This window comes from Denticeps clupeoides, chromosome 6, assembly GCF_900700375.1.
Source record: "Denticeps clupeoides chromosome 6, fDenClu1.1, whole genome shotgun sequence".
Classification (NCBI taxonomy): Eukaryota; Metazoa; Chordata; class Actinopteri; order Clupeiformes; family Denticipitidae; genus Denticeps; species Denticeps clupeoides.
This window is the reverse complement of record NC_041712.1, coordinates 13,113,875-13,132,440: the sequence shown is the minus strand read 5'-3', so window position 1 is coordinate 13,132,440 and position 18,566 is coordinate 13,113,875. Positions and strand designations below refer to the sequence as shown.

General features: G+C 41.2%; 4 protein-coding genes across 6 annotated transcripts; 2 read left to right on the top strand and 2 right to left on the bottom strand.

Moving 5' to 3' along the window:
- On the top strand, positions 1 to 8,011 carry arrb2a (arrestin, beta 2a). Of its 2 annotated transcripts, XM_028982468.1 has the most exons (16): positions 1 to 315; positions 1,063 to 1,093; positions 1,222 to 1,282; positions 1,393 to 1,437; positions 1,712 to 1,908; positions 2,059 to 2,118; positions 2,544 to 2,611; positions 2,739 to 2,874; positions 3,392 to 3,476; positions 3,959 to 4,031; positions 4,540 to 4,677; positions 5,308 to 5,391; positions 6,041 to 6,064; positions 6,255 to 6,331; positions 6,949 to 7,003; positions 7,093 to 8,011. In XM_028982468.1, the coding sequence occupies exons 1-16, from the start codon at positions 293 to 295 to the stop codon at positions 7,181 to 7,183; spliced, it is 1,248 nt and encodes a 415-aa protein (XP_028838301.1). In that variant the 5' UTR covers positions 1 to 292; the 3' UTR covers positions 7,184 to 8,011. The 2 variants fall into 2 exon arrangements, with proteins under 2 accessions (XP_028838301.1, XP_028838302.1); XM_028982469.1 differs by lacking the exon at positions 6,041 to 6,064.
- A 248-nt stretch (positions 8,012 to 8,259) lies between these two features.
- Positions 8,260 to 12,021, bottom strand: LOC114791916 (autophagy-related protein 16-1). 2 transcript variants are annotated; one of them, XM_028982471.1, is made up of 8 exons: positions 11,958 to 12,021; positions 11,738 to 11,848; positions 11,593 to 11,653; positions 11,392 to 11,470; positions 11,235 to 11,308; positions 9,434 to 9,685; positions 8,646 to 8,718; positions 8,260 to 8,577 (listed from the first exon to the last, which is right to left on the bottom strand). In XM_028982471.1, exons 2-8 carry the CDS (start codon positions 11,823 to 11,825, stop codon positions 8,566 to 8,568), a joined length of 639 nt encoding a protein of 212 aa, XP_028838304.1. In that variant the 5' UTR covers positions 11,826 to 11,848; positions 11,958 to 12,021; the 3' UTR covers positions 8,260 to 8,565. The 2 variants fall into 2 exon arrangements, with proteins under 2 accessions (XP_028838304.1, XP_028838303.1); XM_028982470.1 differs by having other exon boundaries at positions 8,260 to 8,552.
- A 2,077-nt stretch (positions 12,022 to 14,098) lies between these two features.
- Positions 14,099 to 15,395, bottom strand: rnasekb (ribonuclease, RNase K b). Its single transcript, XM_028984447.1, has 3 exons — positions 15,182 to 15,395; positions 14,804 to 14,886; positions 14,099 to 14,627 (listed from the first exon to the last, which is right to left on the bottom strand). The coding sequence occupies exons 1-3, from the start codon at positions 15,257 to 15,259 to the stop codon at positions 14,483 to 14,485; spliced, it is 306 nt and encodes a 101-aa protein (XP_028840280.1). The 5' UTR covers positions 15,260 to 15,395; the 3' UTR covers positions 14,099 to 14,482.
- A 599-nt stretch (positions 15,396 to 15,994) lies between these two features.
- bacc1 (BPTF associated chromatin complex component 1) lies at positions 15,995 to 18,358 on the top strand. The gene is made up of 6 exons (XM_028984246.1): positions 15,995 to 16,369; positions 16,450 to 16,544; positions 16,694 to 16,795; positions 16,874 to 17,103; positions 17,613 to 17,714; positions 17,794 to 18,358. The coding sequence occupies exons 1-6, from the start codon at positions 16,349 to 16,351 to the stop codon at positions 17,856 to 17,858; spliced, it is 615 nt and encodes a 204-aa protein (XP_028840079.1). The 5' UTR covers positions 15,995 to 16,348; the 3' UTR covers positions 17,859 to 18,358.
- Positions 18,359 to 18,566: the final 208 nt, after the last annotated feature.

Sequence of the window (18,566 nt, the reverse complement as noted above, 5' to 3'; positions counted from 1 at the left end):
GTTTAGTTTCCGAATTCAAGCAATACGGATCTTTCAGTGACTCTGAGTCGACTCGCCGGAACGTGTCGGAACGGCGCGTTCTGATTGGCTGGAGGTGCGTTCGCGGAAGATGCAGGAAGAGCAGCAGGAGGAGGAGGGCCGAGCCAGAGGAAGTGTGGGGGCAGAGCGAGCTAACAAAACAGCAGCGGGCTAACGCGGCGCCGAAACGACACACTTTTGGGAAGAAGGGTCCCTTCCTTTCGGCGTGCGTTGCTGTGCAGACGGTAACCCGCGAGGTTAACCTGCCCTGGAGATGGGGGACAAGGCGGGGACCAGGTAACCGGGCCGCTTTTTAAAAAAAAATGTTATTTATGTATTTTTTTTTTTTGCAGCTGTCTGGCCAGATAGTTCCTCCGCGTCTTCTGCAACGCGACCCTGTGCTACGGGAAGGGTCGTCCTAGTGACAGACAGCCGGCGTGGGTTCCCCCCACTTTGCAGTCTCGCCCTGTGGGTTTTGAATGTTGTTTGGACGCGTCGACCCAGCTGCGGAATACGTGCATGCCCTCGTTTCTCTTGGGAAAGGGATGTAACTCTTGCCAGCCGCAGTGGCACCGTCGCGCTGCCCAGATGCCCGAAGCGAGACCCCGATGCGATCAGCGATGCGACGTGGTAGTGCAGCGTGCTGGTTTGCAGCAGCGTTCTAGCACAGCGATCCTGCAGAGACGATTGCAAACGTTTGATATGATAACAGTAACAATAGTGATTTACTATTATGGTCGGATGTCTAATGCAGCATTCTCAAGCGCTTTGATTCTTGCAATACCATCTGATCGAAAAAAATGGTAGAAGGATCTGATTTTTATTATTGTCCCTGGTTATTTAGTTTTAAATAGTCTAATAATTCTTGTGATTGTTTTGCAGTTGCATAACTTGCATCACACACACACACACCGTCGTTCGCTGGTCGTTGTGTGGGTGGGTTCGGGTGTTGAACTGCCTCTTGTTCTTAAAAAGTGATCTGCCTCCTGTGTCTCTTTCTGGTTCCCTCTGATTTTCCGGTAACAAAATTATGTCTCCTTGTAGGGTGTTCAAGAAGTCGAGTCCGAATTGCAAAGTAAGCACATTTATGCCCTTTAGCTCTTGCATGGTAGTGAAGGAAATATGCGCTTAACCCCAGCTGCACTTCTCCATTTACATTAAACCAAACCAAGTTCCTGCTTCTCTCAATTGGAATTCAAACAGGTTACTGTCTACCTGGGCAAGAGAGATTTTGTGGATCACCTGGACCGTGTGGACCCAGTAGGCAAGTCAAGAGTTGAGATTTTGATGAGCTTTTACCATGCGGACACATTCAGGGATTCATGAAGCTTCGGATTATAACGTCTTTGCTTCCTTCCTTTTGTTTCCGTTCAGATGGTGTGATTCTAGTAGACCCAGAATATCTAAAAGACAGAAAAGGTATCAACTTTTTTTGCTTTCATACACTGCATGAATACAGTATATCCAAATAGTCTGTTAAAAAAAGATAATTCCAGTTAAAGTGAGTGTATTTAAGTTTTTGTGTGTGTTTTGATTTCTTCCTAATATTTAATCAGTGCTATCAGTTGTTTAGTGGACTATTCTTGTTCTGTTCTTGTTTTCAGCTTTCAGACTGGAATATGAAAAGTTATGATTAACACATTGCGTGTTGATTGCGTTCCTCTTGTGTTGCTTCTTCCTCTCTATTGTCCAGTGTTTGTGACCCTGACCTGTGCTTTTCGATATGGACGCGAGGACCTAGATGTCTTGGGTCTTTCTTTCCGCAAGGATCTGTACATTTCCACTTTCCAGGCATATCCGCCAATCCCAGACGAGCGGAAGCCCAGCACCCGGCTTCAGGATAGGCTGCTGAGGAAGCTCGGCCAGCATGCTCACCCCTTCCACTTTACTGTAAGGACACCTCTCCGTCCCACTCATGCATGGTCTTGTGTGCTGCTTGCATCCGGCTTGCACCATGGTTTCCATCCCCAATGTCACACTTGAACCACGTTTTGTGTTGTATGCTTCTTGTGATACTTAAACTTGCTTTTCGTCTCTCAGATCCCTCAGAACTTACCCTGCTCTGTGACTTTACAACCTGGACCAGAAGATACTGGAAAGGTACAAACAAAGCCCATGTCCTGATGTTGTAATCTTTAAAAGGTCTTTTAATTGTTGTTTTGCTACCATGATACTGAACAAAAATACATTTACAGAAGCAGGGAGTTGAATTTGGGTGTGTGTGACTTTCAGACATTGATTCTGTAATTTGTTGCCTATTGCCCCATTCATAATTTATTTTTTATGCTTAAGAAACACTAATAGTCTCTATGAAATTGAGGTCAAGACTTAACAATGTGGAAAACTGACATGGTACAACTAAAACATGTGCTGATGCTTTATTGTGAATTTATCGTGAATACAATTAAAAATTGTATTCTTTGCAGACCAGACCCTCAAGGATTAATTAATAGGATGAATTAACTTGAGACATTGTGCTATGTAACATGTATATAACAGATTGTTTGTACCACTAACCTGTGCAGGCCTGTGGAGTAGACTTTGAGATCAGAGCTTTCTGTGCCAAATCGGTTGAAGAGAAGGTTCACAAAAGGTGCTCAGCTTCCCGTTTCACTACTTACTCACTTAACAGGAATGGACCAGAGATTTTGAAATCAACTTATAGAGACTGATGTCTTCTTGCCTCTTGTTGCTTGTGTGGGTGATGCGCAATTTTCCAGGAATTCCGTGCGGCTGGTAATCCGCAAGGTGCAGTATGCCCCAGAAAAGCCGGGCCCTCAGCCCATGGTGGAGACAACCCGCAGCTTTCTCATGTCTGACCGCTCACTGCATCTGGAGGCCTCACTGGACAAAGAGGTATAAGAATTGTCATTAAAAAAAGTCACATTTGTTATAAACATGCACTTTAATTAAATGAGCGTGCACACCTGTATCCATGTTTAGTAAATGAGATTTCTCATGATACCTAAAAATACCAGCTTCCATTCTCTGCTTTTCCGATTATCATGTTTATGGTATACTGTATTCTACATACAGTGGTTGGCTTGAAATAAATAATTATTCAAATCCTTTGCATATGCATGCACCAAACCAAATGAGTGTAAGTTAAGCATCATACCTTTTGCATTACCTGCCTACTTTACATAGTGATGCTTCTAGCAGTGCAATGGAAAAGTAAACACAAACTCCCCCAGGGACTGCTGCTGTTCCCTTTTTGTCAATACAGCTGATTCTTTAGTTCCTAAATGAACACTGCTGAACTTTAGGTGGAAAGAAGCCTGCTGTTTGTGTCAGTATCGCCGTTTGCCGTCTGCCTTATGATATAGCAAAGCCATTAGGTCCATACAAAGATTCTTCTTTCTCTTTCTTTTAGCTCTACTATCATGGGGAACCAATTAGTGTGAACGTCCATGTCACTAACAACTCCACCAAGACAGTTAAAAGAGTAAAAATATCAGGTAGGAGATGCACACACACCAGATATCAAGCTTTTGGATGATTGGATCACATTAAAATGGATCATAAATTTATGCCAAGAAGCACAGCGGATTGTTCATTAGTGTAAGGTCAAAGCAGTCCTTCTCAGGCTAAACATACAAAAACAAGAATAGATGAACCAAGAAAGGTAATTGGTAACTGTTTTCTTTCTTAAAATTATTTTTGTATGTTTTTATATACAGAGGTTAAAGTGGGAGGAGACCAGCTCCCAGGCCTTCTAATTCCTCATTCTGCTTATTTTTAGTTTGGGGAAAAAAGAGCCCCTAGTTCTAAATAACTGGTGTATCTAATTACTACTTTTAGGTGTGCAATAAATGTTTCCATTTATTTCTTTAAGTTGTTCAATTGACTACCGATTTGTGTGAATATTGTCAGCTTGCTTACTTAATTGGTGTGGTCTGCATACTAATACAACCAGAAATATTCTGACCCTCCCTCCCAGTTCGGCAGTATGCAGACATCTGTCTCTTCAGCACGGCGCAGTACAAGTGTCCTGTAGCACAGCTCGAGGCTGAGTGAGTACATTTCTCTCATCAGATATCCCAGCCTGCCTGTTCACCTGGCAGCCAAATACTTATTCATGTTATGCTGCTCTGTACCTGAAAATAACCCAATAACACAGTGATGCATGATAGTTAAGTTGCACCACTTGCCACAGTATTATTGCGCCACGGTCTCTGCAATCGTTTAGCGCGTTCGGCTGTTAACCGAAAGGTTGGTGGTTCATGCCCACCCAGGGACGTAAAGTGTCTTTGTTGGGGCAGTGGTGGCCTAGCGGTTAAGGAAGCAGACCCGTAATCAGAAGGTTGCCGGTTCGAATCCCGATCCGCCAAGGTGCCACTGAGGTGCCACTGAGCAAAGCACCGTCCCCACACACTGCTCCCTGGGTGCCTGTCATGGCTGCCCACTGCTCACTCAGGGTGATGGGTTAAATGCAGAGGACAAATTTCACTGTGTGCACTGTGTGCTGTACTGCTTTGTATCACAAGTGACAATCACTACACTTTCACTTTAACTTTACAGAGATCAGGTTTTGTCAAGCTCCACGTTCTGTAAGGTGTACACTCTCACCCCTGCCCTCTGCAACAACCGCGAGAAGCGTGGCCTTGCCCTGGATGGCAAATTGAAGCATGAGGACACTAACCTGGCCTCCAGTACCATGTAAGATTTTCCCAATGGTATAATGTGTAATGAACCTTTTTTAAAATTAATATGTGGATAGATTACAAATGAAAAGAGAATTTCTCAGCAAGGTGTTGGGCGCCAGATGCTTTGCCTTGCTTTAATGTTCTAAATCACAAATTCTCCTGTCTGTTGGAATGATGGACATCAAGCTTGCAAATTATCTTCTTTTTTTTTTTTTTTACTTTCCTGGTTTCGGAGACATTATAAAAACAAAAGTAATTTCAGTGAGTGATTCCACTCTCATTTGGATCTAAAGGTTTTTTTTTTTTGTAGAAATATGCAGTCACAGTAAATATGTTCCCATAGACAGTGAGCTTTCCCTAATGGGACTAGTAGGGTTCATTCATGGACAACTGGTATTGTTGATGGACAAGGCTTCAGGCCTGCACAATTCTCCTGGTGTGTGGCCCATGTGTTGTTGACTCATCTGATCATATCATGCAGATATCAGTCAAATGTGCATTAGTCAGTGTAACGTGGGATGTTTGCGCACTCTGTGGTGCAGACACTCGTTAATTTAGATTTTCCTATTAATTTGACATCTGTTGTAATGTGTTTTCCATATAACTTCTGAATACACTTCCACTTGCTGTATTCTATCTTCAGAGTGAAAGACACATGCAGTAAAGAGGTCCTGGGAATTCTGGTCTCTTATCGGGTGAAGGTCAAACTGGTCATCTCGCGTGGAGGGTGAGTTTTCGTCTTCATCTGAACTGATGCATTAGCACCTCATGTTGCATTGACAAAACTGCAGTAGAGACACATACAGACTCACAGGACCGACAATAGAATTTAACCTTCTACCACTGGAACTGTGGAAACTGCTGGTGTTAAACGATGAGTGCAGTTTCCATAGCTACAGTGGCAGATGGTAGTCATTTTATCTGTCACTTTTACAGGGTTAAACATACCCTACATACACACATGACCTACTTTAAATAACAAAATATGACAAAAAAAGTATATGTGTGTGTGTAATATATATATATATATATATAAAAAAAAAAAAAAAAAAAAAACACTGCATGGTGCTTTGCAACTAGAGCATGTCTTGCCTTAATGTTAGCACTACTCCATTGCTTAAGTTTTCTTTGTGAGTCATGTGTACCTTTGGACTCAGACATAGTTTAGGACTGTTGCAAATATCATAAAAAAGCCTTTAATAGACATGTATTTACACTCTCTGTAGTTGTACTGCGTTTTCCTTTTGGTTGCAGTTCATTTCAGCGGAGTCACCCCATTTCATTTTTCCCTGTCCTGTGTCTGTTGATCTGTTTCCTCCTGTTTGTCTGTCTGTTTATCCCTTTCTCATCTGTCTGTTTCCCCATGGGTGCAACAGGCTGTTGAGTGGACTTTTGGAGAGGTAAAGTATCTCCTCATGGCTCTTCCCACTTCCCTTCTGAACTCATCTGGGATGCTTGGGGTGAATCTGCAGTGGGCTGCTTGCACAGATTCAGTTTTTTTCGATGGTTTTATTTTAATAAGAAATTTGAATATTTTGTCATTGTGTCTGGAAGACTTTCCACTTCATTGTTTTTTTTTCATTACCCCAGAGATGTATCTGTGGAGCTGCCAATTGTCCTGATGCATCCAAAGCCAGCTGACCTGCCAACATCTCGTCCAACCTCAAGTACATTCTTCTCCAATACCAAACACCAGTTTTTGTATGAACACTTGAGCAGATTAACACAGTCATTAGGGACTTTTATATACAGAGGGTACAGAAAGTATTCACACCCCACTACATTTTTCAGAATACCTAGGAATACCTTGTTAATAAATCTGCAATACAATTCTGCATTTTTCTGTCAATATGGGGTGCTGTGTGTACATTTAACTGTAGATAATTAAAAAAAATGAACTTAAATGATTTTAGCTGCAATATAACGAAGAGTGAACATTTTATGGGAGTCTGAATACCCACACCCTAAATTATTGTTTCATAAACTTTTCACAGTGAGTACAAAAAACTTCAGAAAATATTTGGCTTTTCATGTATCATTACTGTGAACATATAGGTCTATTAAACTACTTTACATAATAAGCAATTTTATTCCTACTGTTATTATTTACAGTAATAAAATGTCAGTAAAACAAACACCATTTTAAATTAACTGCAGCTGAGCATATCAACACCGTTTGAGAACGAAAAGTGTATAAGAATGTTTGTGTAAATTTATTGTAATGAATGGACATGGTCTCATGCAAATTATATTCATACACTTTATGAATTATTTTATTTCCCAGCTGTTCCAGAGACTGACCCACCAATTGACACCAACCTGATTGAATTTGACACAAAGTAAGTGTTTAATCTTGATTAATAAAGATTATTTTAATTGAGGCCAGGTGAAATTAATCATATTGTTTGTCCCATTTGTCTTCTGTTAGCAGTTTAATTCAAGATGATGACTTTGTGTTTGAGGACTTTGCCCGTCTTCGACTAAAAGGGATAGTAGATGATAAAGATGAAGACTGCTAAGGATACATTAAAAGGATCCATGCACCCACATCCTGTCTGTATTATAAATGTTCATGTGTCATCATTACTACATATTGGTGTTTATAAATAATCTTGTTTGAGGTTGAAGCATTTCCTACTTATCATTCATTGTGTTCGTTATATTTTGCCATGGCAGCTCCTGGTATAATTTTGCCAAAATGTTGAGGCCTGAGGCTGAACAGAGCCTAGCCGTGAAAATAGTCAAACGGGTGTTGAGTTGTGGCATTATTGTTATGAATGCATGCTGAATCGAGGTTGAATGTGATGCCCGCATTCTTCTTTTATTTAAATGTTTTTTTCTTCAAATATTCACTGTACTTCATTTAACAAAATGGTTGTTGCAGGGGAAAATGACACCATTGCCATTCTCATTTGTTCTTATAGCCATATTGCCTCTTTTTGTATATTTAGTTGTATGTTTTCGAGAAAGGGGGAAAAGTTGAAAAAAATGAAATGTCACTGTGACAGCCCTACTCACAGCCTGCTAGGTGTGTTTGCTTACAGCTCTGGGCCGCCAGTAGATTGAACTAAGCACTTTTCCCACAGTGCTGTGAACCAGATTTGGGGGATTTAACTTGCCATGGCAGAGAAGCTCTCTGTGAACAAACATCAGTGCTGCTCCTGGTCCAAAGGACCCATTAGCAGAACCAAACACAAGCTATGGAACATGCAAACAAAACAAATAACCAATTTCGCCATTACTCCCATTATAGCTATCATTGACATTAAAATTATACTACTGGTCATTACCCCCCCGTTTTTTATTTAATTGTATTTTTTAATTAAAGAAAAGAAAACACAAACTAATTGCGTGTGTTTGTGTGATCTTTAACTAATATGCCATGAGAAACCACTGAAACCAGTTCAGCAGGTATGACCACAGTCTATTTTAAGAACAGTGCTGGGATCTGACCCAGAACCTATATAACCTTTACAGAGTCCTCAACATACAGTAACTTGCAAATAGGAAACAGATACAATTTGTTAGATGCAAATTCAAATGCTCTATGATCTTGAAAACAAAATATTATCCATGACATAAAATCCACATAACATAAAACAGTGCAAATTTAGATTTAATACTTAAGCAAACAATTCTTTTTAAGATTTGGCCAGAATAAAAAAAAATGGAATTCATAAGGCAAAACAGGAATACATATTTACAAGGCTCTGGTTGTACATATTGCAATTGTCAGCCACAGTATGCCTTTATTAGAAAAACATAGGATCAAACAATTTAGGATTCAACCAATCCCAGTTGTGGAAAGACTCGTTCATCCAGCTGAGCAGCAATATTACAATCTGTCATGGGATGTGCTTAAAGCACTCAGGTAGCCAATAGGCAGGCCTGTGGACCACTGTCATTTGTCTCCCTAAAACAAAAAATATTCAAATGTATTCAGGTAAAATGTTAATGTAACTGCTGCCCAATTGTCCTCACCTCTGTCTGCCCACATATTCTGGGTGCTTCTCTATGCTTATGACTGTTCAGGCAACCAGCAAAACGATGCCATCTGAATTACACAAGTAAACACAGGTAAACAGATAAGAGAGAGCATAAAGAAGGGCAAGACATTATCATCCGGTACGATGTTAAATGCAGGAGGATGAGGTTGACATCTAAACCAGACCACAAGCCTAATCCTAACCACTTTCAAAATGACTCAGTATTTAGGGTGTGCTCTACAGAGACGAAGGTTCACATGCACAAGTCTATTGTACTTATGGCATATGGTCCACTATCTTAAATATCTTTACGTGGTTTAAACGTGGCCTATCCACCTATTCTATTATTCATTTCAAATGCAAACAACACTGCCACAACAGTACCAGACCCAACATTCTAATACATATTTAATCACACTCAGTTTTTTTTTTTTTTCCCCCAAATTGAGCGTACCGCAAATGCATACTGAAACTTATTTATTTTAAAAATCGATTTACTGCACAACTAATTCAATTGCATATGATATGCAATTATATTTGCGACATTAGCCAACTGAAACCTACAGAATGCAAACCTCACACGATTTAGAAGATAAAGACCCAATCTTTTATTGTTTAGTGCTAATGTTTACATTGTTGCTTTTCATAGATGTTATTAATACTAATTAAGGTGTTTTGAGCATCTATTTGAGACACAATAACAGGTATAACTTAATAAGCATATTCCATTAGCAATTTGGAAACATTTGATGAGCAACAGAACACAGAAAGTTGAAAGTTCACCTCTCCTGAGCAGCATTGTGCTTGTTCACACGCTCTGCCTCCAGCCTCTTCTCCTCCATCCAGCGCTCCAGCAAATCCTCCTTCTCCACCCAAGCCACAGACAACTCTGCCCTAAGGGTGGACATCTCGATCTGTAGCCCAGCAAACTGTTTCGACTGGAGCTCAAGGGCATACTCATACTCCGCCAGGCCTGACCGCAAACTGGAAGCTTCCCGAGCGAGAGCCACTGCTTCGCCCCGGAACCGCACCACTCTGAAATTGAGAGAGAGCGCAGAACTTCCAGCCTTGTCAGGGTAATGTTCATTTAAGACCCAGTCCAGGACCCTTCTATAACCTTTAACCATTGTGCACAACTTTTTTGGCCATTAATGGCTAGTTAATGTCAGGTTAAAGATAAAATGTTCTGAAACAGGGTCCTTATAAAGCAGGATTGAGAACCACTTCTCTAGAACATCTGGCCACTGTGATACCACTGCCTTTAAAGGTCCCCTATTATTTTTAACTCTTATATAGGTCTGAATGATTCAAATCCTGGCTGTCTCAGCCAGTATATAAACTCAGTATATTTTGGATTTTAATCCAATTGACTCCAATTGGACAAACAAAGGCCCACAAATTCAGACAAAAGAAATGTGTTGCTCTCAGTCAGGATTTGGCCCAGAAGTTGATTGCCAGCATGCCAGGGCGAATTCCAGAGGTCTTGGAAAAAAATGGCCAACACTGCAAATACTGACTCTTTGCATAAACTTGACGGAATTGTCAAAAAACCCTTTGAAACGTAGAAGATGCTGGTAATTATACTTCTAATACACCACAGAAACGACTGACAAAAAAAGATCTAAAAAAACACCAAAGCAGCAAACTTTGCAAAAACCCGTTTTAACTTTTGGCCACGACTGTAGTGTATCTACAGTACCTTGCTGAAATTCAGCTTTGGTGCAGAATTACAGCCACTTTGAGCCAGTCCCACATCGAGTTTTTGCGGGAGGTGCTTTAAATGCTAATGAGGAGGAGAGAGTAGAGCGGCCTATAGAGGTGAGAGGGCATTCGCAGAAATTACGTCAACACCATTCACCAACCAAAATGTTTGCCTCAAACAGGAAGTCGTGTCAGTATTTTTCCGGGACAAAAAAAGCTCACTGGTTCTTCAAAGTACATTTGTACATCCAATCACTGAGCAACTGCAATGCTTTGCATGTTTTTAAGCCACGATGGTTGGTGGAGTTACTATTTTAGGGGAGGGGTGGGAAATTCTCCGGGCAAACAAAGCATGAGAACGGCATTATTTTGGACAAATCCCCGATCCGACTGTCTGAGCTGCCATGCCCTGAATGGCGAAGCAGAATTGCCAACAGCACTCTATATGCAGTGGTGGCCTAGTGGTTAAGGAAGCGGCCCCGTAATCAGAAGGTTGCTGGTTCGAATCCCGATCTGCCAAGGTACCACTGAGGTGCCACTGAGCAAAGCACCGTCCCCACACACTGCTTCCCGGGCGCCTGTCATGGCTGCCCACTGCTCACTCAGGGTGATGGGTTAAATGCAGAGGACAAATTTCACTGTGTGCACTGTGTGCTGTGCTGCTGTGTATCACGTGTGACAATCACTTCACTTTCACTTATACATGTCACTGTTTCTAGCAGGACCACAATGGTAAATGGTAAATAATCTCACAAAGTGACATTTTCATAATAGAGGACAGTTTCTCAAGGGGTCTTACGAAACCAGGCCAGCCATGTACATCTCCTGAATGCAAAATGTTCCCTCGAGATATTAAAGATGTTGAGTTTGTTTCCAGCCTCACTGTGAGTGGCAGTACTGCAGCTCCGCCTCTTTGAGGTACAGGGTGGCTGTGAGGTCTGACACCCTCTCCGACAGCTGTGGAGGAAGCAACAGGACATGCAGAGCAGGAGTAAACTGCACGATGTGGTAAATCATGACCGTACTGCTGGATTTCTCACCTCAAATCGGTCCAGCTCACACTCCTTCAGGCGCAGTTGAAGCCTGATCGGCTTCTCGTCTTCAGGTCCACTCCAACCGCTGCTTTCAGGACCAACCAGCATTTTAACCAAGTGGAAGTGCATGTGAATTTACATTCAGTGAATGTAATTTTAAATGCAGTATAATATAAAAAAATCTAATGGTAGACCTGCACAGCCCACCTGATTGGAGGGTTTTCTAGTAGTTTGTCGCGCAACTCAAGTCTCCCTTCTAACTTTGACACTATGTAATAAACAGCGAGTGGCGTTAAAAAATATATAATTTAACATGGTTACTGTTGCACAATTTACACGAAAAACAGCTTACAAGTGGAGAAAACTCCAGCAAAAGGGTCTTTCTGGAGCCGGTCTCTATTGAACAGTCCGGCGCGCACGTGACTCTTCCACGTCTCCATTCTCAGTCCCGAACATCCAAACCCTGCGAATTAAAAAACGAGCAAGCACATATACGGACCGTCTGGCCTGTTCGGGATTATGGCGCATTACTGAATTAAAATGTAGATTTTTTTTTTAATCAAACAGCTAACCTCGATCCACTCCTCACTCCGGAGTTCGCCCTCAGTCGCTTCGCTTTTTTGTTTTGTCGGTGCCCGGCTGGGCTTCCGTAGTCACATGTGAGACCTTGAGTTGGCGTTCAATGCTGGAGTATACACGGTTTATAAAAATCTTTTTTTTCTCTCCACACAGGCTCCAGTTTCACACGAAGTTGTGTTTTTTAGAGGAGGTTTGGCTGCCTGCGTCGGAGGATGTGCGGGGACGCGGTTGTAAAGTCTGGTTTAATTAGTTTGCTTCCATTTAAAATATCTACAGTCAAAAAATGGTGTTTTGGTTAATGTTTTAACCTCTTCGCTTGAAAACAAACGTTTGTGAAAAAAAAACTGGTATAGGTTTGTACTTTTAGAAAACTTCTTGAATTGATCTTATGATAATGCATGACATGCGTAACCATTTTCTACTGGTGTCTCCAATTAATGTTTTTTTTAATGTCCACATTATGAAAATGTTACTTTGTGAGATTAATTATCATTAATCCCCTAGCCTGTCTATGGTCCTGCAGTGGCTCGAAATGGCAATATGTATAAAATTCGGCAGTAAGACAGTCGGATCTGGAAATTGTCCCCCTTATTTCGTCATATAGGGAAATTTTACCTTCCCTTTCTCATGCTTTGTCCGCTCATAGAATTTCCCACCCCGCCCTTTAAAAAAAGACACTCCACTGACTGTCATGGCTTAAAAATGACAGAAGCATTGCAGTTTGGATGGATGTAAAAATCCATCCAAAATATATATATATATATATATATATATTTGATAAGTCACTCGAGACTTTGAAGAACCAGTGAGTTAATATCATTTTTATCTGGAAAAATGTCGACATGACCTTCTTGTAGTGCCAAACATTGTGGTTTGTGATGGTGTTGAAGACGCCATTTCCGCTACTGCCCGCTCGCTTCTATAGGCCACTCTCCTCATCCCGCCTCTCTCCTCCTCATTAGCATTTAAAGCTACACACACCAAAACTGGGAAATCTCATTGTGGGACTGGCTCAAAGTAGCTGTAATTCTGCACCACGGCTAAATTTCAGAAAGAGACTTCAGATATAGTATTAGGGGTCCAACGAGACTTACATAAAAGCATAGAAGCAAAATTATATTAGGGAACCTTTAAATTAAGGAACTTTTTTTTTTTTTTGTCTCAGTTACGGAAATCTCTTACAGGAACAGTTATACAAAAGCTGTCAAAGGAGACTCAACCAATTCGCCAGCTCCATCAGTAGAGTTGAGGGTGAGCTCTCCACCATACTTGACACAGATATACTCTTGGCACACAGATCTCGTAGTTGTGATCTGCTTCTGTTCTGAGGAAGGGCTGTTGATTTGCACATTTTGTGTCACCATGTGCTGTGCTGCAGTGTATTGTAATGACATTAATTCACTTGTACAGAAAGTGTCAGTATGGAATTCGACGCAAATTCGACGCTGTGAATAACATTCTTTTGTAAAATGTAGTGTTGGGTGGATGTGTTGAACACGGCTTTATATATGACATTGATTGTTAATATATAATATAGACATTGAAATACTACTACTACTACAAAAAAAAAAAAAAAAACACAACGCCCATGGCATTCATTTATTATTTTTAATCCTTTTGGATTCATTGTTTTACTTTATTGCACCATCATGTTTTTTTTTTCACACCTCCAGTTAAAATTACACGTTCAGATCATTGCACAATACATAAATATACTCTTTAAAGAGCAGGAAACCTCACAAGCAATTATTCACTTTTGGAAGTGACCTTATACTCGTTGTACTACATTAATAAATAAAAAATTAAGGATAAAACATCATTTCAGATATCACAACACAAACACATAGACTAATTTGGAACAGAACGGACTGGCCAATTCAATCGTTCAATCTCACAGTATTTAATATCTTTCTCAACGGAAGTTTTAATTTGTATAGTTTCTTTCTATTTTACAAAACAATACAAGGTGTGACGAGTGTTTGTCCAGTGTATGTATGTATGTATGTATATATACACACACACAGTACAGGCCAAATGTTTGGACACACCTTCTCATTCAATGTGTTTTCTTTATTTTCATGACCATTTACATTGGTAGATTCTCACTGAAGGCATCAAAACTATGGATGAACACATGTGGAGTTATGTACTTAGCCTGGCCTCCACAGTCACCGGACCTGAACCCAATCGAGATGGTTTGGGGTGAGCTGGACCGCAGAGTGAAGGCAAAGGGGCCAACAAGTGCTAAACACCTCTGGGGTGACTACCTCATCGAAAGAATGCCAAGAGCAAAGGGCGGCTATTTTGAAGAAACTAGAATATAAAACATGTTTTCAGTTATTTCACCTTTTTTTGTTAAGTACATAACTCCACATTTGTTCATTCATAGTTTTGATGCCTTCAGTGAGAATCTACCAACGTAAATGGTCATGAAAATAAAGAAAACATATTGAATGAGAAGATGTGTCCAAACTTTTGGCTTGTACTGTACATATAAATACTGTCCCGCCCAAGAGGATCACTGCACCATGTACTCCTGGCGCTTGTTGAGCCGAACCTGACACAAGGACACGGCGCCCACAGCAACATAGATGGCAGCAGCGATGAAGCAGTTGATGCCCACCTGGTTGTACAGGCCGTAGATGATCTGCGGCGGGTTTTTACTGTATGCCGGAGAAAAAAAAAAAGACCTCAGTTAACATCTTCATATTCCACAAAAGAGCTGATTAATAATTCAGGAATTCGGCGGCCATGTTTCCAACTGGGCGCATGGCCCATATCGAAGTTCCATTGGACTGGTATAGATTACAGCCATATTTTAACCAGAAGTTTTTCTTACTCGTTTCTCATGTCCTCTTCAGTAAAGGGAACATCCTCTATCAACACCGCTGACTTGGCGCAGAAGAAGATTCCCAACATGGCCTAAAAAAATACAATAATAAAATTCTATAATTATCGGCAGAGTGACAATGAAGCACAGCTACACCAGAAATAAAAATAATTGCAAATATATTATTAATATTAATAATACATTTAATACGTTGTATCAGCACAAAAAAACAGAAAATTCCGAAAACACAAAGCAGGCGTCGATATTAAAACTCTGCCTCGGTGGTCGGGTTCGTGTAAAAGCCAGAAGATACGACGGCCACGGGAATTTACATGGACGGGCTGAGAGATGCTAGGCGGAGTAAAAGGTGTTAGCAGATGCCCTTACCAGCATGACGACCCCCCAAATGCTCAGCACTATGCCGCAAGCGGCCATCTTCGGGCCGCAGAACAGAAGCGACGGCATTTCCTTCGTTTTTTATTTTATTTTAACCAAAAAAACAATGGAATAACGGCCAAGCGAATAGTAGGTGTATTCTAAAGGCGATCGGTTTCCTCCTCCAGTGGCTGACGTCACCTCAGGGATCACTCGGCCGTTTCCGGGACCCTTCGACTCCATTCGCCAGTCGCATCCGTGACGAATGTTACTATGGCAGCGAGATGTCGTGGGGACGTTGAATGCAGCCCATGTGTCGACACGCACGCAGCATGTATCGAGGCTTTTATCATGATGCTCACACAATCGTTCTTTTATTATGCCAAATGCCTTAAATTATTTTACAGTCCGACCGCGCACGATATGGTTCCCCCCGGCCACGATTCTGAGGTGCAGCAGTCCGATAAGCTGCAAGGAGTCACGTGATGCCCGGGGTGTCTGTGGTGAATCGACAATGGTATAAAATAGTCTTCAGCTCCGTGCTACGCCCTCTTTAAACAATCAACAATCACAACCTGTACATGTTAGTACACAACAATGTATAATGTACATGCTTTTATAATATCATAACACATCTTGTACATAAAACACAATTCAGTTTGTTTCGTCTTTACCACAATATTTACGTATATTTTATAAAATAAAAAAAAAACTAAATTCAGAACTATTTTGTTTTCTCCCCAAACAACGCGTTACTTCTTCCGCAACGCTAGGTGGCAAGACCGCTTGTGTTTGTATTTGTATTTACTATCAGACTTGACCAAAGAAGCAACGTCTGACCAATCCGGACAGCTTATGCTCCGCCGCAAAGCATGAGGGGATTTTGTGTTCCGCTCTTTCCGGAGCTATGGTCTCAAAGAGCTGTAGTTGGATTTGTGTGTTAAACAGAAGCAATGGATCAAAACTGACTAAAAGTTCCACGTGCAGTTAATTCGGTTCTGCTTTAGTTCTCGTTTTTAAAATGAATTTCGTTTGAAACACGTTTATTCATGTTTCGCTATCCAGCTAGCGAACTAGCTAGTTTATGTACACGATCAATGTGATGTCTGCGATTTTAGCTTGGAATCCGTATTGACCACAAACTCCAGCTTTGTGTAATTTTATTAATTGCTAACGAAAATGACTTCTGCGTCAACGAAGGTGAGAAAATGCTTTAATGTGGACCTGAAAACGCACTGCTGTGAGCCACATTAACATTATTGCTGTGTCTTGTGTGTGAGGTGGGGGAGATCTTCTCTGCCGCAGGCGCTGCCTTCACTAAACTGGGCGAACTGACCATGCAGCTGCACCCCGTGGCCGACTCCAGCCCGGCGGGGTAAGTCGTATCATGGACCACACGTTGATATTTGTTTGGTTCTGGGCGGGGTTTGAACGTCACCGCATCCCTATCATCCCCATCACTGCATCGTGCTGCACATTTGTTAAATTCACAGGCCAAACTTTAACAGAGTTTGTCTCCCACAGAGCCAAATGGACAGAAACTGAGATTGAGATGTTGCGGTCAGCCGTGAGGCGCTTTGGTGACGACCTGAACAGCATCAGTTCTGTCATTAAGGACCGCACAGTGTAAGGACCACTTCATGACATATAATATGTTATTTCATAACAAGAACTGTCTTTAAATAAATAGTATTTCCTGTTCAGTGCTCAGATAAAGTCCACTGTTAAGAGGAAACTTTATGAAGACAACCGGGTGCCTCTCTTGTCTGAATGTCCCAAGAAGACCATGAAGAAAACCACCATGTCTTTAGTCAGTGGTCCTGTCCCTGCACCCCCCACGGTCATTGGCGTGCCGACATCTCAAGTTGCGACAACAGCTCTCCAGAGCGCTCAGTCCACGTTGCCCCCTACAATTAAGAAACCAAAGGCGGCAGGTGAGGATATTTTCCCAATTTAAACATTAAGCTTTGTGATTTTATTGCAATTGAATGTATTGTGCAAGTCTGTTTTAGTATGATTTAGTAATATATATATATATATATATATATATACACACACACACACACACACACACACACACAAATAAATAAATAATATCTTGGATATCATAGATATTTATTTGGATGCTGACATAAACAGTTTTAAGAGGTCTCTATATCTTACGACTGTGTTGCCCAGTACTTGTATGAGTAGGGTACCCTAGCAGGTAAGGAGAGTTGCGGGTTCAAATCCCAAACCACCAAGATGCCAAGGTACTGTCCCCACCCAATGCTACCTACTGCTTAGTGAGGGTGATGGGTTAAATGCAGATTTTGTTGTGTGCACCGTGTACTGTGCTGTGTATCACAATAAGAAAAAACTTTCAATGATAACAGGATAGTCTTAATGGTTTTTCATAAGCAATGGCTGGTCTGTATGTAATTGTCCTGGTGTTTGCTTTCAGATGTGACCCTGAGTGCTCTTAATGACTCAGATGTTAACAGTGACCTGGTGGATATGGAAGGTCTCGGAGAAGGCTCAACCAAGAAGCTGAATTTTGATCAGGGTAAGCGCTTTTCAATACAAGCTACTGTTCCATTGATGAACCTGATGAGATGATGTCTTAATTTTCCTGTTTTCCCCAGAGAGCCTGAATCTGGACTCTAGTCTTATAATGAATCCCAGTGATCTTCCTCTGCTGTCTCGCTGACCTTACCTCTCACCTGCTTACCGTGTCTTTGGTTGCTGACAACATTAGCCTGAACATTTTTTTTATAAATATTTGATGACATATGGTGACCATTTTAATTTGTGATAAGATGGTAAGTTGTGAAACATGCATGTTTTTAGTCATATATAGTGATCCTCTACCCTGCCCTTCAGGGCACTCAACTAACAGGACAGTTGCAGCCAGCCACCATTGTTATGCAGTAGTAGTTATTATGGTCACTGCATACAGTATATGTGGGTCTTAATAATTTACCCACAGCGTTTATGTTTAGCTGCTATGTTACTTATCGTGTATCACTGTATAAATAAATGACCACAGTGTATAAATGCCAAGCAGTGACTGCTCTAGAAAAAGTGCTATAACGTAGTACTTGTCAAGGCAAACAACATTTAGTTGTTTAGCTTCCTTCAAATGTTAACTAGGTTTTTCTTTCTGGGGATATGGTGAATAAGACATTAAATTCAGACTTTTTTATGTGCTGTGCCTGATGTCTTGTTTCTGATTCTGAATGTGCCCTTATTTGTATTACATTTATGACATTGAGCAGACACCCTTGTCCAGAGCTTGGGGTTAAGTGTCTTGCTCAGGGACACATTGGGGTGTGAACCTGTGACATGTGGTCTTCTGGCTCCACACTAGGCCACCCACTGGATGTTTCTATATAAATATTGTCAGCACAAGTCAAAC

Excerpts from the sequence above, each read along its gene's own strand:
- LOC114791916 (XM_028982470.1), bottom strand. The coding sequence starts at position 11,825 with ATGGAGACGTGGAAGAGTCACGTGCGCGCCGGACTGTTCAATAGAGAC. Across the intron at positions 11,471-11,592 it reads CTAGAAAACCCTCCAATCAG|CGGTTGGAGTGGACCTGAAG; the intron begins GTGGGCTGTGCA and ends TCCTGAAAGCAG. Across the intron at positions 8,719-9,433 it reads CACAATGCTGCTCAGGAGAG|ATGGCATCGTTTTGCTGGTT; the intron begins GTGAACTTTCAA and ends TGTGTAATTCAG.
- rnasekb (XM_028984447.1), bottom strand. The coding sequence starts at position 15,259 with ATGCCGTCGCTTCTGTTCTGCGGCCCGAAGATGGCCGCTTGCGGCATA. Across the intron at positions 14,887-15,181 it reads TTTGGGGGGTCGTCATGCTG|GCCATGTTGGGAATCTTCTT; the intron begins GTAAGGGCATCT and ends GTATTTTTTTAG. Across the intron at positions 14,628-14,803 it reads GAAGAGGACATGAGAAACGA|TAAAAACCCGCCGCAGATCA; the intron begins GTAAGAAAAACT and ends TCCGGCATACAG.
- arrb2a (XM_028982468.1), top strand. The coding sequence starts at position 293 with ATGGGGGACAAGGCGGGGACCAG. Across the intron at positions 1,909-2,058 it reads CTCACCCCTTCCACTTTACT|ATCCCTCAGAACTTACCCTG; the intron begins GTAAGGACACCT and ends TTCGTCTCTCAG. Across the intron at positions 4,032-4,539 it reads GTAGCACAGCTCGAGGCTGA|AGATCAGGTTTTGTCAAGCT; the intron begins GTGAGTACATTT and ends TTAACTTTACAG.
- bacc1 (XM_028984246.1), top strand. The coding sequence starts at position 16,349 with ATGACTTCTGCGTCAACGAAG. Across the intron at positions 16,545-16,693 it reads GCCGACTCCAGCCCGGCGGG|AGCCAAATGGACAGAAACTG; the intron begins GTAAGTCGTATC and ends TGTCTCCCACAG. Across the intron at positions 17,104-17,612 it reads TAAGAAACCAAAGGCGGCAG|ATGTGACCCTGAGTGCTCTT; the intron begins GTGAGGATATTT and ends GTTTGCTTTCAG.